Source organism: Melozone crissalis, unplaced genomic scaffold, assembly GCF_028551555.1.
Source record: "Melozone crissalis strain CALT ecotype California unplaced genomic scaffold, PUWL_Pcris_2 ptg000007l_1, whole genome shotgun sequence".
NCBI classification, from domain to species: domain Eukaryota; kingdom Metazoa; phylum Chordata; class Aves; order Passeriformes; family Passerellidae; genus Melozone; species Melozone crissalis.
The window spans coordinates 8325656-8343720 of record NW_026535785.1 but is presented as its reverse complement, the minus strand read 5'-3'; the positions used below and the strand labels follow the sequence as shown (position 1 = coordinate 8343720).

The window sequence follows — 18065 nt, the reverse complement described above, 5'->3', positions numbered from 1 at the left end:
CCCTATTTTAACTGTATCTCAGACCAGTCCAACAGAATTTTTGGGGTTGTTACTGTCTTAAGGGGGCACTGATGGAACAGATGCATGCTGCATCTCCTCCAAGCCCTGTACAAACAGATCAGTTCTGGTAATAAGGGTAAAGACTACATTTGCCTTTAAGTACTCATTCTCCCTCAAAAAAGCAGTTCTGGTCTCCAAGTTAATTAAGACTCAAAACAATATTGAACCCACTTAAGCTATTTCATTCCTCCCTGATCCTAGGGATATTCACTGCTCAGGGATAAAGATCACAGCGTCTGAATGGGCCCTGAATGGCTTAGCTCTTCATTTCCAAGATCATCTGTATTCCTGAAGAACAGTAATAAAGTTTAAAATATGCATCCAAAAGTAAAAGAGACAATAAGGAAAAATAAAAAAAACTAACAAACAGGAGGGGAAAAAAAGAACTTAAAAAACCTAAAAAAAAACCACAACAAAACAAAACAACAACAAAAACCAAACCAAACCCAAGACAAACAGAATCTTAACCATATTGTTTAATGTTGTACAAAACAAAAAATTGGTGAGTATTACAATGAAAAGGGATTATAACACTGGTAGCCCATTGCCATCTCTCTAGCTAAACAGTTGAGATTCACTTCTCTGTTCATACCACAGAATGTTTAGTGGCCTTCAGGAACAGAATGACTTAAAAAAATCCTTGTGTCACACATATTCGTGTCTCTACAGTTCAAAGCTGTGCTCACAGAGACTGCTTCTTCTACTGGAGTCTTCAGGTACATGGGAATTCAGTTGTAAATAAAGTTGAACCTAAAATTAAAAGGATTATACCAAGTGAGGACTTTTCATTCTTTTTTTTAAGGACATTTTTGAATGAATAAGCAAATGTTTTGTTTCTGCTCTGGATAAGCCTCCACCTGACAGGACAAAAGTACATTTTTTAATAAGACAGCTTTACAGTACAGCAGTATATACATAATTTTTAACAGCCAATCCTACTCTAGCATTGCACAACTGTCTCTTATGGTTGCAGAAGAACTAATTATTAACATTTGATCTCCTAAAACAGGTTCATAGATACATAAATCACAGTGAGAGCTACATTCCTCCATCAGCAACTCTTCTGCAGGATTTCTGCTGCTAGGCCAACCTTACATGTTCCAAGGGGAGCATAGAGACATAGTGAAGAGAGAATTTTTCCCAGCTAAGTTTCATAAGTAAATGTGGAGGCAAGCATCCATCTCAGCTTGCAGATGCCCAGCCTTTGGATGTGTCTGTTGCACCACTACCCAACCAGACAGTGTTTTGCTGGTACTCAAGAGCAAAGTACCTGCTGTCTTTAGAGGAGGGGAACCCAAAATTTGGGCTAGAGAGAAAAATACTGAGCAGGAAACAAGAATATTATGGGCAACACCAGTGCTAACATTTCTCATCATAGTAGGTAGGTGACAGAACTACTTCCCTGAGGAAGAGCTGGCAGGCTGTGGAACTCCTGGCATGGCTGAACATTCTCTCAAGTAAGAGACCAGTGGGAACAGTGAGCTCTGGAGAGACGAGCCACAAGTCATTTCCAGGAGAGAAAGTCAAGGCACGTATACAATGGAACATAAAGGAAAAAATACAGCTGTCCCTACAGATATTTGTGTCAGAAAGATGCTGCACTTCATTAACTCCACTAGAGAGTGTAAAAACCCACCACATTTATCAGCACAAAGCTGTGATAACATGCATACCCTCAGTGCTTCAAACTCACATCCTGGCTTTAACTCCCCAACAGCTCCAAGAAGCTGTTCCTCAGTCTGTGCACAACCTCATCCTCACTGTCTTCCACATCTTCCTTAGCTACAACTGCTAGGTAGGACTTTGGTGCTGGCCAGCTGTGATCAGTGCCTCCAAAGTGTCCATCCAGCTCATCTGAAGCAGAATCTTTGGGACAGATGTCACCTTTTCAAGTTGGATTCTGCAGCACCTTGCCTTGCTCTGGTGTCCCACAGCAAACGTGTTCCCAAGAACCACCACACAAATACAACATACCTGCTCAAAAGCTGAGGAAGGCTGGAAATAATAGGGCCATATCCTGGTGCATTGTCATAGAGCTCAAACAATGGTGCAGCAACCAGCTTGTAATTTTTGGGGACTGCAAACAAAGCTACAAACAAATACAAGTTGATGAATCAGAAAAACCAGCACACATTCAGCCAAGGTAACATCATCCCCCACAGACCTCAAAACAAGCTCACTACATGGAGCACTCAAGCTGGTTTATTGCTTTTCTAGTTAAATGTGGGATTCACATGCTGTGCACAGACTGATGCAGGAGCAGGAATGAAAATTTACTAGGAACTCATGTTCAAAGGATCATCTACCTTCAAAACAGATACCAGCATCTAACTTTGTTAGTGATCAACCACAAACAACTGCAAGCATACACATCTTGGTATAAAATACATAACAAACACAATCACAACTTTGTTTTCCTTGAGTGAAATGCAAGCATTTAAACATGGTTACAAATACAATCCTTTCATGCAAATCAACACTTACCTTTTTCTTGAAGCTGGACCAAAAAAAGCTTTTTGTGTTCTTTTGGCTTTGTAATATGAGCTGGGATATATGGGTACTAGAAGAAAAATGGCAAAAATCAGTTGTACAGAGCTTTGAAAATATTGTGTAATCTTAAGTAAATAAATTATCAAGCCCTGTACAAGCTTTCAGTGTGTCATATATTGTTCTTTCATGGCATCAAATAAAGAAAACCATTTTCCTAAGAAAGTATTTTAGAAAGAAATGCTGTTGCTGTCACAACTATTGACAGGCTCTGAAGTGGCACCAATATCACAAGCAGTTAAAACAACTCAATAAAATAGAAATGCATGAAAACAAACTAAGCAAGGATCTTCAATATTAAAGCCCTTAGGAACAGGGTAATGAGACTAGGGCAGCTGTTCCATAAGCAGTGCCAGAGTCTCCATTGTGGCTACAAAAGGAATTTAAATGGTGCATATGTCTCAGCATAGAACTGGAAGCTACTACATCCAGTGGTTTCTCGTCCATCTGGATAGGTGTGAGAAGGGAGGCAGGAGTTTCCAGTTTAAAAAAGTCAGTAGTTTCTCTTCAGTGACAGAAAGGAGATGAAATAGACAAAACCCAAAAAATCTAACTGCTCGTGCAGCAGGTACTCAAGAAGTCCATGTGAAAGGCTGAAGGGTTTTAAAAGTACAGACAGAACTTGAGCAAAGGAGATGGAAGCCCACAGGAGTACTCACCTGGGGAGGTTCAAAGTTTGGTCTCCACCAGTTGCCAATGCAGTCATCAATCACCCAGTCTTGCTGAACACCATCCTGACGACCCAGTATCTATCAAACATCCAGTACTAATCAGACCTCAAACCACCTCAAGGAAATTGTTTTAGTAAACACAAACTGGAAGCACAAAGACTTGCTGTAATATGTGTCTGATGTAGTTCATAACTGCTCTGAGACAGCTTCCAATAGAATTGTAAAGTATTTTTGTATAAAGTGAGATTTTTTAATAAAAGCCTCACCTGGTAGGACAAGGGCACTCTAGAAAGCTTTTCAAAATCTATGCTGTACTCAGCTGGACTGAGTCCTATCAGACCAATGGGAAGAATGAAATGCATTTTTACATTACCTAGCAGAATTAATTTAGCTACTTGGAGAAAATGGTGCATTGGGAGGACTATGTCAAAGGCAAGTCCCCATCAGTTGTCCTCCAGAACATATCTTATTGCTCATCTCTACACTCACTTGCCTGAAGCCAGTCAGAAAGCAAAGCTGCAAATGAACACAGGACTTGAGCAGCAGGTAGGAGTCAGCCACACTCATGATGCAGATAAATGAAACCTTGACTGCTTTATTTGTTAACTACCTGAGAACATCACAAAAGCAACAAAATAACAACAGTGGTAAGAAAACTACTCTAATGCTTTAGCTTATTCTGGTAATTCTAAAACAATGCAACATTCTGCTACAGCAACATAATGAAAGCAAACAGACCTCTGTCATTAAGCGTTTGAGCCCTTCTACCTCATCTTCTCCTGGATTGAGTTCACCACCAGGTCTGTTAAAATAATCAGTGATGAAAGCCAAAGTTATTTTATTGCATTTACCAATCTTCACAGGCAAGTTCCAGTGTGCTTCCAGGCAGGGAGTTACAAATTCACTTAGGGCCCTTAAGTCAGAAATTCCAGAATTAGCTTTGCTGAATTTGAAGACAGCAGCATAGCTTTCACCACAACTGAAACTAAAATGGCTATTTATGTCCCTCAAAAATAACCACTGCATAAAATACTTTCAGTTCAGCAGGACAGACTGTAACAATACACATGATAATAACTCAGACCCTAATAGGGTAAAGTTATAACAATAATAACCAGAAGCTGAAGGGCTGCAAATACTGCCTGTATTTGTTCTTATCACAAAACCAGCACTCACTGAAACATACAGAAAGCAGAAAATAAAACTCATGTGGGAAAATGATGCAGGATTATTCATTTTCATCATTACAGTCATTACAGCATTTTGCAAATCATTTACAGTCTTGCCTAGTTTGTCTGCAACAGCCCTTCAAATCAAGATGTCAAAAACAAATCTAGATGTAAAATTAGACTTAACACACACACAAAATTGAGAACAATATAAAATGTTAGAACAAGAACACAAGCATGTAACATGAGACAAGTCAAGGCCATCTAGTTTAAAAAAGAAAATCACCACCATCACAACAACCGTATTCAAAACTAAAACTTCAGCCTGGCTGTGATAACTATGAAATGAACTGAAGCAATTTTCTCAAATTTAGATGCCTACCCTTCTTGCTATCCCAGCTCAGCCATTAGTTTGTAAACAGTTATCATTCTGCATTTACAGGGGGTTAGTCCTTGGCCTCCACCTGCCCATTTTTATGGGCATAGCACAAGCTACTGAAGCATAACAGCTATTACAATGCAAGTACAACACACCAACTGCTGATAATGAGTTTTAAACAAGATTTTACTACAGTGATGCACTGTAACTAAGATTCCCAGTCAGTTCCAAACTAAATCATCCCCCTCACGAGCAGAGTCAAACACACTTTAGATTAAAACACCACCATTCAAAATATACTTTCCAGACTAAGTCTTTACAAGCAATTAATCCCATTGAGCGGGTGGCCACAGTTTAACCTCCAGCCCACATGTCTAGTGGTGTGTGACAATAAACTGAAGTTACACTTAGGAAACAGACACTTACAGCTTGAAAAAAGTTGTGCCCAGCTGCAGTAAGAGCACGTGGGGCAGCCTGTGCTCATGCACAATCAGAACTCCTTCCACCGTCCGCCTCATGCCAATCTTGTCAAACTCCTCCCTCATGCGCTGGAACCGAGCTGCCACCGAACTGTCCTTCTCATAGAGGGGCTCCTTGGTGCCAAAGGTGTAATTTGTCAGGGGATACCTGTGAGGAGGAGAAAAAATGTTACTGCCTAATAAGGAATCTAACTTTAAATCCCCATGACACAGCATCTAGCCTGAGGCAGACCCTTCACTGATTGATGGGTAAGTCACAGTGCAGGGCTAAAATCTTTTCTGTGGTTTATGAGGCCCCTGTCCCAGGGAGAGCTGCACTGTGGAACACACAAACACAGACAGTCCTGTTGAGCTGCACTCTAGCCTGGTGCAGGCTCAAAAGAAGGAAAAGAAGCACAGAACCAACTGTCATTCAACAGCCACCCTCTTTGATCTCCACACTGCAGGGAAATGCTCTGAAAGGAGCTGGAAAAGAGGCTGGAGAAAAAGCTCTCCTGGGAAGGAAGGAAGGAAATCTGCACAGGATTGCAGGTTTTCTTCTGCAGATGTCATGAGAGCCTGAGAACTAAACTGTCAGAAGTGGTTTTGTTTTGAAGTGGGAAATCAGACATGTGGATCACAGAAGAGGAGAAACGCTGAGTTTCTGAGTGCAGGGTTGGGAGCCTGGGGTAGGATCAGGAGTGTGAGCAGATCCCTGTGTGAGCTGGTGCAGGGCCCTGCACTCCTGTGACAGCACAGCGGAAACTCGGCGATTTCTCCAGGTAAGAGGGACTGAAAACAGAAAGGAAGGAAAGGTTAGGCAAGAAATGGGTCAGTCCAAGACAGCACAGAGGGCAACAGGGGAGTGTTATTGTACAATTAAATCCATGTAACAGAGAGGTCTGATGGCAGGAGACCTGGAGGAAAGACAGAATCACTCAGCCAAGTCAAAAGGGAGAAGAAAATGGTTCTGGGCAGAGCAGTGATGAGTTATCACCATGGTTTTACTGACTTGTGGCACACAGCAACTCAGTTAACTGAATGAATGACCGATGTTTTCCTGGAAATGCTTCTTGGTATGGATTCTTTCCCCAAACATGTCAAATTTTAGTAGCACACACTCTTCTCCCCTCAAATTCCAGCCCTCCTCCTCCTCCAATTCACCTCATGTTTTACAGCTGTTAAAATAACAAGCCAGTTATCATTGTCAGAGCCTTTTCTCATGTAGACAAGTGAGCCAAAACAACCAGCTTCCAAACCACAGGTTCATTTACTAACAAGCTCTCCTACTTTCACTTATAGATTAAAACCATCTACATTTCTTTTTCCCTTCATTTCCATTTTTAGATACACAAATGGCTTTAATAATAACCTATTATGCTAATCAATACTATACTAATGTGGGTGCATTAGTCTGTACATCAAAACCCTCAGCCCTGACTTAAAAAAAATGCTGCTGGTAACACAGCTTCATGATGAGTCTTTGCTTCTGAAACTCAATAGAAATATTCCAATTTCTAAAGTTCATATTTGAACTTTCACATGACTCTGAATAAAGTCAGTTACACCAAAAGAACACAAAAGTGTCAGTGAATATTAGCTAAAATTGAATATTGACTGTTGCAGCTAACATTTACTGGTTTTTGCAAATTGACAGATGCACTTAGTAAAGAATGCATCTGAAATCTACCAGACTTACAAGAAGAAGCAAAAATGTATGACTTCTCATAAAAAATATATGAATACTTATTAGTAAGTAGTTTGTATCTATGATGATTATCTGTGGTAGGAAACACTCTGGATTTTAACTCCAACACCTGTACCAGAGAGTTCACAAACACCAGGCACATCCAGCCACATCCTACTGACTGCCCACGGTCAGCCCAAATCCCAGCTAGGCCAAGAAAAATCCGTCTCTGTCTGCTGCCTTTATGGATGCCTATGAGAGCACGAAAATGTCTGTGATGCTCACCACACCTAAACCTTGCCTGTATTACCGGGGGTTCACGCCTCCCGAGCCAGACGCTGTTTCTAAGCACTAAAACCTTTACACCGAATATTCCACACTCCCACCAAGGCCGGCAAGCCCTCGGCACCCTCCGTACTCCAGTACCCTCAGCGCGGCTCAGCCCCTGTGAGGGGGGCGGGCCCCCATCGGCACTCGGGCTCTGCCGCCGCTGTGCCCCGGGACCCTCGGGACCTCGCAGGGCGGGCACTGAGGGAAAACCCCGCGGAGCCGCTGAGGGAGCGGGGCCGAGCTCGGCAGCGGGGCGGGACGGGAGGGGGCAGATCCGGGCAGGCCCGAGGCGGCGCTCACAGGTTGATGGTCCTTTCCAGCGTGAGCGGCTTCGTCTGCTGGATGTACTTGTTCCCGAACTGGTTCACCCCGCGGGGCCAGCCGGTCTGCGAGCGGTTGGGCGGCACCACGGACATGGCGAGAAGCGGCGGGAACGGGCGGCGGGAGCGGTCAGTCACTGCGGGGCGGCGGGAGCGGCGTCCGCCATTAACACCCGCCCAGCCCTCAGCGCCGCGCGCCGCCTGCTGGGACCCGCCGCGCTCCGCCCCGCCTCTCCTCGCTCATTGGCCAACGGCTTCCTGTCCCGCCCCCGCGCGATCCGATTGGCCACCGTGGGCGAAGCGCGGGGACCGCAGGGAGTTGTAGTCTGGCCGGACGGTACTATGGCCACCAAGCGTCGCGGAGCGGCAGCGCCGGTGGCAGCGAAGCGCGGGAGGCGCGAGGCGCGCGCGGAGCTCTGCGCGGCCCTCGGGGACGCGGCGCTGCGGGAGCGCGCAGGGGCGGCCTGGGCCCGCGGGGAGCGGCTCCGGCACGGTACGGCCCGGCCGGGCCCGCGGGGAGCGGCTCCGGCACGGTACGGCCCGGCCGGGCCCGCGGGGAGCGGCTCTGGCACCGGCACGGTACGCCGTGGCGCGGCTCCCCGCCCCTCACCGACGGCCTTTCCCTCGCAGATGCGGTGGTGCTGGAGCCGGCCCCGTTCCGGCACGGTGTCATTCCCGGTTTTCTGGCGGGCTCGGCTTTCGCGGAGGCGCTACGGGATGAACTGCTGGGTCTCTATTTCCGCGGGCGGCGCAACGACCTCCTCTCGCTGCGGCAGGTGGGCCCGGGGCCGAGCTGAGCTGAGCCGGGCCGAGCTGCTCCCAGCCGAGCCACCCTAACCCCGTCCCTTCTTCTCTTCCATGGGCCGCCGCAGTCCGAGGAGCTGGGGGCCAGCCCGGAGCCCCACGTCGCTGCCCTGAGGTAAAGCGTGGGCTCGGGGCTTTGTCCCGCTCTGTGGTGGCTCCACAGGGAAGGCGATTGCGGGGTGGGCCCGCGGCGTGGTCGCCCTCTGCCCCACACTCGGGCCAAAAACCGGCCCTGGAGCGCTGAATCTGCTCTGTGCTTACCATGGGCACTGAAGTCTGTTCAGTTTTCACCCATAGTCAGCTCTCCTGCATCTGTCACTTCTGAAACGCTTCCCGGTGCCCCTTCCGACTGGTTGCATGCTTGCTGCTGGTTATTGCCAGCAGTGCTGTGAGCACTGGGCTGTTTTCCTGGCCAGCACCTGTGTGGTTCTACAGAAACACACTGTCACTCACAGCACCAGCACCTGTAACTGTTTAAACAGTTGGCCGGGAGGCAGTAAATTAGTTTAGTCTATGATGATATGTTTTATAACATAGGAGGACACTTACTTGTGTGTTTATCTTCCCAGGCGTGCTCTGTGTGAAGAATTCCAAGTGTGGCTTTCTGCTGTGACCCAGATAGAGCTGGAGCCAACTATTGACATATCCTGTGCTAAATATGAATATACTGGTCAGTCTATAAGTGATTCTTTCCCTAAAGCTTCTATGTATGTGTAGGGAAAAAAATGTCTATAGAACAACTAATTTTATTCTAGTCCCAGAGGCTGTCAGCAGCAAAACAGTGTCTGAAAATGAACTACAAATGATGATAAAAGTGTTGCTGGTGTCTACTGCCTGTACCTTCAGAATGGCCTGATCTGTCAATTGTAGTCCCACAGAAGTGAATCTTGCAGATCTCAGGCTGGTGATGCTGATGAGTGAAAATGCAGTTCTTGTAAAGAACATGTTTTTTCTTGTTACATCCTTGCGGGGACAAAACTGGGAAGCAGTTGTTGGAATGAATCATGCATGTACTGAAAGATGCTGCAGCAGCAAAACGTGTGTGATTGCAGATGTGTTGCTGTGCCACGATGATGAGCTGGAAGGTCGCAGAATCGCCTTCATCCTGTACCTCGTCCCACCCTGGGAGAAAAGTGATGGGGGAACGTTGGATCTGTACAGCACAGATGGTAAAACCTCCAAGCTCAGCCTCAGGTGGATGGAAAAATGAAGCTCATGTGCCCCTTGCAGCATTTCTCACCTCAGACAGTAGAAAGGAGATAAAGAGTTTCTCCTTTGTTCAGAGAAGTTGATGTATGAGTAAAGTGTGGCCCTTAGGGATGGGCTGTAGCAGGCTTTGCAGACAGTGCTAACAGGCAACAGCAGACAAACTTTTGGAAGGGTCAAGAGTAGAGGCAAAATGGAAGCAATACCAGTGCTTAGAACTCCAGACTGATGACAATAACTTCCCTTTCCAGCAGCAGAACCACAGAATGGTTTGGGTTGGAAGGGATCTTAAAGCTCATCTTGTTCCAGCCTGCCAGCTGTAGGCAGGGACATGGTCTACTGGACCAGGATGCTGCAAACCCCACTGAGCATTTCTAGGATGGGGCATCCACAGATTCTCTGGGCAACCTGTGCCAGTGCATCACTGCTCATAGTAAAGAATTCCTTTCTTAAAGCTAATCTAAACACACCCTTTGTTTGAAGCCATTCCCCCTTGTTCTGTTATTCCATGTCCTTGTCTGTCCCAAGTCCTTCTGCAGCACTCTTGGTAGCTCCTTGTGGCCCTGGAAGAGGCTTTAGGTTGCCCCAGAACCTTCCCTTCTCCAAGCTGAACAGCCCCAGCTCCCTGTCTCCATGCAGAGGTGCACTGATTCCTCTGAGCTCCATGCCTTATGCCCAGGTGTCCCACCAGTCACAAAATCATGTTGTCAGAGAGAAGTCCCAGTTCATATCTTAACCAGAATATGTTTTCTTCCTCAGAACACTTTCAGCCACAGCAGATCACCAAGTCATTAGTGCCTTCATGGAACACCCTGGTTTTCTTTGAAGTATCTCCAGTCTCTTTCCACCAGGCAAGGAGCTGTCTCTTGTTAATTTTTTAATCCTCATTGTTGTGGTTATTCATTCTGTGTGTTATTACAGTCCTGATGGGGAGGGAGAGGAACTGTGGGTAGAATGGATACTTGTGCTAAGTGCTGTGTGCTAGAGAGAGGCCTTCAAGGGCTTGAAGGAGGACAAGAACTAACAAAGCCAAAATTAAACCATCAGTCTAGCTGCATCATCCTGGGAAAGAAAAATTTCCATTTCTATTTTGTGTTACTATCCTGGCAAGCCACTGCTGTGAATTTAGCTCTCACTTGTTTCTGTTGTTAGTTTGTTTTAAGCTAGCTCACATTTTTGATACGGTGGTCATGACTTTGCTCCAGAAGAGCTCCTCAGGCCATCCATCACTTTGCCAACAGTGCAAGGGCACTGTGCAGCTCTGGCTGTACCCCCTCAGTGGCACAGACATGGTGCAGTGCCCTGCAGCAGAAATGCTGATACAGTTAAGGAGTACTCTGTGACACTTGTCAGAAAAAGGCCTGGGAACAGAATGAATAATTTGGGGATCTGCATGGCACAAACACCTGACTGAAATCTGACCCTCCTGTGTACCTGAGAGTACCAGGGACTGTATCAAACAGGGCCAGAGAGCAGAAGGCTGGAAAGGAAGATGATCAGTGATATAGGTTGGGCATGTCCTGACCTAGGCCACTAGGGGGTTATTTCTGTGTCATTTATCTCTTACAGATGTTAATTAAGAGCATCTACTTGGTCACTGCCCTGATTGTTTTCAGATAGTGATTTAATTTTGTCTTAAAAATCCATGACTCAAAGCTCTCAGAGGAAGAGAGAGAATGGATTCTCAGTGAGCTTGGAGTAAAAGCTCAGACTGGAATTCTGGAACCCTGGAATGGACTTCAGGACAATAGGCCTATGATAATCTGTCCTGGTGTAGGCCTGTCTGACATTTCTGTGTATGCAGTGGGCTCTCTGGAGCCGAGTCCATTTCCTGTCAGGAGTTTGTGTGGTGCCTGTTCCAGCTGTCCCTGTGTGACAGTGAGTGCCCGTTCCAGCTGTCCCTGTGTGACAGTGAGTGCCTGTTCCAGCTGTCCCTGTGTGACAGTGAGTGCTGTCCCTGTGTGACAGTGAGTGCCCGTTCCAGCTGTCCCTGTGTGACAGTGAGTGCCTGTTCCAGCTGTCCCTGTGTGACAGTGAGTGCCTGTTCCAGCTGTCCCTGTGTGACAGTGAGTGCTGTCCCTGTGTGACAGTGAGTGCCCGTTCCAGCTGTCCCTGTGTGACAGTGAGTGCCTGTTCCAGCTGTCCCTGTGTGACAGTGAGTGGCTGTTCCAGCTGTCCCTGTGTGACAGTCAGTGCCCATTCCAGCTGTCCCTGTGTGACAGTGAGTGCCTGTTCCAGCTGTCCCTGTGTGACAGTAGTGCTGTCCCTGTCATTGCAGGTGTCAGAGGTTCTGTCACAGAAGTGCCGCCTGTCCGTGAGCGGTTGGTTCCACGGCCCGTCCGTGGCCAGGCCTGCACGACACATTGAAGCCCCCTTGGCCAGGAGCCCACACATCCCCTATGATGTGAGTAACAAGCCTACATCTGCATATCTGCATTTCTGTCTCTGTCCTGTTCTTGTCATACCTGTTAGGGAATGCATCAATGCACTGGGGATGCTTTAATCTTTATCCCATTCTCCTTTTCATTTCCTGTTAATAAATTTGTATCCAGTTTATTTCTTATTATCTTTGTATGTTTTACATACCTACAGTAGTTCAGAGAATGTGGTGAATACCTGTGGTGCAGTGAATTAAGGCAGTGGAGTGTGTTTGTGTGTAGGAATCCAGCTCTGTTGCCAGCTCGGTAGGGGGAATTGGGGAATCTTCTTCACTTCTCAAAATTCAGTGTTCTAATCCATTTCCCTTCCAGCATGAAATATTGTATGAGTGGATCAATCAAGTTTATTTGGACCTGGACTCCCAAGCTCAAATCCAGGAGGAGTTTGAGGAGCGATCAGAAATTCTCCTGAAAGACTTTCTTAAGGTGAGCCCAGTGGTTCAGTTTGATGTGATCTGCCAGAGCTGGTCAGAGGGCTGGCAGGTACCACATGGCATGAAGGCTGGGAAAGGGCTTGCTGGCACATCCATTAAAACAAAACACCTTCTAAGTTTCACACCTAAAGGAGAATGGACCAGGTGACCTCCAGAGGCCCTCTCCAACCTCAACCACTCTGATTCTGTGGAGTGATCCCCTCTGACTGCCTGTGCACTGCTGCATTGGGACTCAGCAGAAATAAAACACTTGTCTTCAACTTTGTTTTCTTGGGAGCTAAATGTTAACATGTCTGCATCTCTTCCTCCTAGAAAGAGAAATACCAACTACTGTGTGAAGCATTGGAGAACAAAGAGATCCAGTGGAGTAGTCGGGGGCCAGCCAATAAAAGGTGGGGAATGACAGCACACTGCACATGGTGATCAGGCTGAGCAGGAGCTGCCATGAGGCTGCACTGGTCAGTGCTATCCATCTAGATGTGGTCCTTGTTGGCTCTCCCACAAGGAGATACATCTGCTGTCTTTCAGACTCTATGAGGCAGCAGAGGAAGACAGCCTCCCGGACACCCTGAAGAAATTCCTGCAGCTGCTGCACTCTGAGGCCTTATTTTTACTGCTTTCCAACTTCACTGGCCTAAAACTGCACTTCCTGGCTCCCTCTGATGAGGATGAAGATGCTGGGGAGGGACAAGCAGCAGACACCAGTGGGCACAGCAGCCCCACACCTGAGCAGGAAGAGGCTGAACAACCAGCTAATGGCAATTCCCATCAGCCACACCAGCCTGAGAGCAGCCCTGAAGCACAGGACAGCGAGACACAGAGCAGTGAGTAGAGCAGCAGCAGTGTGAAAGGATCCAAACTTAATTCTCAGTATTTTTCATGGAACTAGGGTTTCACCTTGTATTGGAACCAGCACAAGGCACCAGCACAAATGTGGGACTTGAAGCATTTTAGACTGGTTATCTGAAATCAGTGACCATTGCAAAAGAATTTGGAGTAAATCAATTACTAATTTGAAGAGATATCATTTTGAACAGACCTAAGTCCTAAGGGTGGGACTTTTGGGGGGACTGTTAATCTTTTGTCAATAGTTATGTGGTTTCTACATCCACATACCCCTGCTTCATATAAAACATATTCTTTAGGAGATAATAAATCCAGAACAGAAATGTGAGCAGGTCAGAAGTAAAACAATTTTAGAATTAGAAAATTGATACCTAAAACTAGCATTCAAGCTTTCAGAAAACACTGTCAGCCTAAACAACATTAGCTGAATTTAATTGTCAGCAGTGACACTATCAAAGATTAGATTAATTTTGGATTTTGATTGGTGATGTTTATTTAAAACTAGTGGCTCTGAAGTTTAAAGGTAGAATTTTTGAAAGTGCTCATCCTGCACTAAGTCAGACAAGTTACTGGACACTGGAATAAAAAGTTAAAAAAAAACCAAGTCCTACTGAAAAAATCCCACCAGAACAGTTACCAGGAGCAGAGGATGTATGGAGCAAATCTTGGTCCCACTCACACACATTGTTCAAAGTACCTAACCTAGAGTCTCCTCTAGGAAAGATACTGACATGTGATATGTGGTTTTACCCTTTTTCACTGGGGCCAGCAGACAATTTCACAGTGGTGTGTGATCACTGAGCTCCTCACACGCTTTGAGCTCAGCTGCTGTGGTTTCATGGCTCTCCCTGAGCTCAGCTGCTGTGGTTTCATGGCTCTCCCTGATGTTTGTGCCCTCTCCTAGGCTCGGGCAGCCCTGTGTGTGCGGGGGAGCTGCGGCGCTGGACCCACAGGCACTACACTCTGGTCCATGACTCTCAAGCCACAGAATTTGCTCTTGACCTGCTCTTCTTCTGTGGCTGTGAAGGTAAGTGGATGAGAGAGAGATGTCAGACTCTTCTTTTACAAGGTTTGCATAAAGGAATGACTTCCGAGTTCTCAGCAGTGCTAAAACAGCCAAAATTTCCATGGTTTTTCTTACATAGAAGGTGTCTGTAGACTTTGTCCTCGTCCTCACTTCAGCACAAACCCTCTTTCAGCAGTCCTCATGCAAAGGTTGAGACTGTGGCCTTGGAATCATCTCTGGCCCTTCCCGCTCGCGCCAGGAGGTGGCGCTTGGGCAGAGGGAAAGGCTGAGCCTCCCAGGCCTTTCCCCTGCTCAGCAACGGCTCTGGGCACGCTGGAGGCACAGGCGGCCACAACGCCCACGAGTGTTCCACCCCTTTGCACATCAGAATTATCACTACATCTCCAATGCACAAAGCCCAGCGTTTTCCAAAGTTACTTAAGGCATACCTAGGCATTTTGGGTTGATTGCTAGTTAGATAGTGGTAAAAAATCTAACACAAGCATTTCAGACCAGTGAGTCCAGAATGTACAGCTGATTGAAATCCTTTGGCATATCTGCTAGGGCAGAACTGTTCTACAGGTGAGGAGCAGTGCACCAAACAACTTTAAATAGCCCATCTACCATAAAAGGGAAATCCAGTACATTTGCTTCAAGTTGTTTCTGAATAGAAGAAAACAAATAGACTGGCAGGAGGTAAATACTTACCCTGTATCCAGTAACTCTGGGGAGTGGGGTGAAAAAATGGCGTCTCCTGGAAGGCTGCATGGAGCCTGGACAGCACTGAGGTTTCTAAGAATCTTTCTTTTCTATTTTAAGACTGGGATCCTGAATATGGTGGCTTTACTTCCTACATTGCTAAAGGTGAAGATGAAGAGGTAAGGACCTCAGATAAAATCAAAGCTGTTTAGGGTGGAGAGACATAATTACACTTTGTCATAATGCCAACATAATGCTGAGAGTGCTCACTAGTGCACTGGAGCCTCCTTGCCCCAGTCACTGCTCGTGGGCAAAGCTCTGGCCTCAGCTTCAAGAGGCTGCTGTTTACCTAAAGCATGAGACCTGGGCCCTGAGAGGGCCTCACAGCACCTGCACCCAGGGCTGTTTGGGAAGCCTGCCTTGAAGGGACACAAGGCTGTAGCAGGGAAGTGCTGTCCACTGGGGTCCCATTCAGCATCAGTACTAGGACAGTGCTGAACAGTCAAAGTCCAGAAGCCCTTAATGTATAACTGCTTCAGGTAAAAGGTATTAAAATGAAAATAGTGTCACAGATTATTTTCTAATGCCAGTCCTTTCTTCTAACTGACTTTTGAAAGTGTTTTGTTTTTTCTTAAGAATTTTATCAAAGCTATTTTTGTGAAACTGAGTTCCTTCCTTATCTTTGTGTCCTCTAGCTGTTGACAGTGAATCCAGAGGACAACTGCTTGGCCTTAGTTTATAGAGACAAAGAAACGATGAAGTTTGTGAAATACATCAACCATCGGAGCTTGGCACGCCTGAACAAGCATCCAAACAAAACAGGATTTTGGGACTTTTCCTTTGTCTATTATGAGTGATGGTGTGGTGTGACCACTGTCACAGAGAACAGTGCTGGGTGCTGGGCAGGTTCCCACACAGACATTCAACTCTGACCTAAGCACAGACAAACTTTGCTCATGCAACTCCTTCACATTGCATAATGTGGGGGCAGGTGTTTTTTTTAACTGCAAAAAGGGGAATTCAGTCTTCTTCTGAGTCCATTGTAGCACACTCTCAACTGCTTTTAATGCTCTGTGGGTGAGGTTGTCACACAGCTGTCACCTCTCCAGCTGTTCTCTCGTGGGAGCTGCACAGTGGCATCTCTGACCCACCAGGGTGAGAATTACAACTGTCCATTGCCCCAGGCTGCTGACTGATTTTATTAAAAAAAAAAAAAAAAAAAAAAAAAAAAGGAAATGGGTCAGTTAAATGTTTCATACACTGGTCAAGCAAGCTTTGTTAGAAAATGCCCAAGACATTTTCTGGGGCTTAACTGTGTTCCTGAGACAAAAATAAAGGAGCCGCCATGGGAAATATGAGGTTTTTCCAGGTGCACAACTCTGTGGAGTTGGGAAGGAAGACAGTGAGGCTGTAAAGGCATTGGGAAGGACTTGGCACCATAACAAGGAGCAGGACTTCATTATGCTAAATGCTGTGTAGACAGATGCAGCCCTTTTTCCAAAGAATTTACAGCTAAACAGTCAAGAAGAAACCTGCTCCTGCACAGTCTCCTTGGGTGGGTGTGCAGACTGCTCTGAGCTCCAGCCTCGGGACAGGGGCCAGGGACTGGGAGCAGGAATGAGGCACCTTACCTTTTCCTGGCTTGGTGTCCACAGCTAGTAGGGAGGTCACCAAACACGATGGCCTTGTGTCCTTTTTGTTATGTCCTGGGACCTCCTGGGTTTTAACATGGCTTCCGTCACTGGAGATCAGCTCGGGTGTTTTAGGCAGCAGCCAGCCAAGTCCTGTGGTAAACACTGCAGGAAAAGCAGTGAGTGTGGCCCTGGTGCAACACCTCCCTGCACATGTTCAATACTGTGCACCTGCCCCACGTTCACTGCAAGCAGGACTGAGCCAGACTCACCTCTGAGGTGTCCAGCCCAGCAGGGGGTGCAGCAGAGCTGTAGCAATGCTTCAGGAGACAGTGCAGGCCATGGGCTTGTAGTGAGCTGGGGAGTGTGCATGTTTCATTGCTCCTGTCTCTCCTGGGTGGGAGAGGGCAGCTTTGGATTAAAGTCTGCTCCTTCTCCCATTCCAGGCCTGTTACTGGAGGCCACCACAGTGGTGTAAAGCCACAGCTGGCAGTACAGGAGCAGTAAACTCAAAGCAAGGCTCACTGTTGACATGAGTGCTCTGCACCTTTCCTGAGCAGGTGGGATGTCCTGTGGCCATGTCTGCATGAAGATACAGGAGCAGCAACCTTCAGCTTTGATCCCAATACACAAAGTTCAATAAAGGAACCCCTGCCATTGCTTCCAAAGGGAAAGGTATCTCAGCCCCCATAGGAGCCAGAGCAAGGGGCCAACACTGCTGTTAGAGTGTGCTGTGCAGGACTCTCTAGTTCCAGTGTCAGTTCCATCCCAGATGATGAGCAGCTGCTCAGTTCTAGCTACGCCCTCATGCTCTGTTGGCCAGGAAGGACAGCTGGGAGGTGGTTGCCCCAAGGTGCTGTTGCAAGATCTTGTTCATACTCTGATTCATTTCCCAAAGCCAGCATCTCTGTGTGCTGCCAAAACTCTCTTACTTGGTTTTAATCTTCCTTTGCCACTTACAAAGACAAGGGGATGAAGCTAGGAACAAATCCTGAAGTGAGGACAGAACCTTTTGCATCATGGTTTCTGAGGTACTTTTTCTGCCTATTGGGACAGCAGCTCTACCTGGGAAGAAAGCAGTTCTTATAGAAACAAGTTCTTTTTCTGAGCTCTCCCCTAGAACAAGACAAGTAATGGAGGTTTCAAAGAAAAAAAAAATTATTTGGGTAGTTTGGAACAAAAGTGACTGACACCACAGCTATTCACAGCTTAGTCGGCTAGGCAAAGTTGGGAGTAAATTAATAAACAAAACAAAGTTCCTTCTTTGACTGCATTGTGAACCTAACAATGTGCTTGGTAGATCTTGGAACATCCTTCCAGGAGATTGGGAAGAAGTCAGGCTCTTTAGAGCTTGCTGCTTTTTAATAATAAGTATTACAC

General features: G+C 46.5%; 2 protein-coding genes across 2 annotated transcripts; one reads left to right on the top strand and one right to left on the bottom strand.

The window, feature by feature from the left end:
• Window positions 1–518: 518 nt before the first annotated feature.
• Window positions 519–7732, bottom strand: NUDT21 (nudix hydrolase 21). The gene is made up of 7 exons (XM_054296199.1): window positions 7602–7732; window positions 5253–5453; window positions 4017–4080; window positions 3267–3356; window positions 2545–2620; window positions 2035–2149; window positions 519–810 (listed from the first exon to the last, which is right to left on the bottom strand). Exons 1-7 carry the CDS (start codon window positions 7715–7717, stop codon window positions 789–791), a joined length of 684 nt encoding a protein of 227 aa, XP_054152174.1. The 5' UTR covers window positions 7718–7732; the 3' UTR covers window positions 519–788.
• Window positions 7733–7963: 231 nt separating this feature from the next.
• Window positions 7964–16241, top strand: OGFOD1 (2-oxoglutarate and iron dependent oxygenase domain containing 1). Its single transcript, XM_054296196.1, has 13 exons — window positions 7964–8114; window positions 8252–8397; window positions 8494–8540; window positions 8995–9095; window positions 9478–9594; window positions 10391–10482; window positions 11910–12035; window positions 12382–12495; window positions 12816–12895; window positions 13032–13327; window positions 14254–14376; window positions 15175–15233; window positions 15750–16241. Exons 1-13 carry the CDS (start codon window positions 7964–7966, stop codon window positions 15909–15911), a joined length of 1614 nt encoding a protein of 537 aa, XP_054152171.1. The 3' UTR covers window positions 15912–16241.
• The last annotated feature ends 1824 nt before the right edge of the window (window positions 16242–18065 follow it).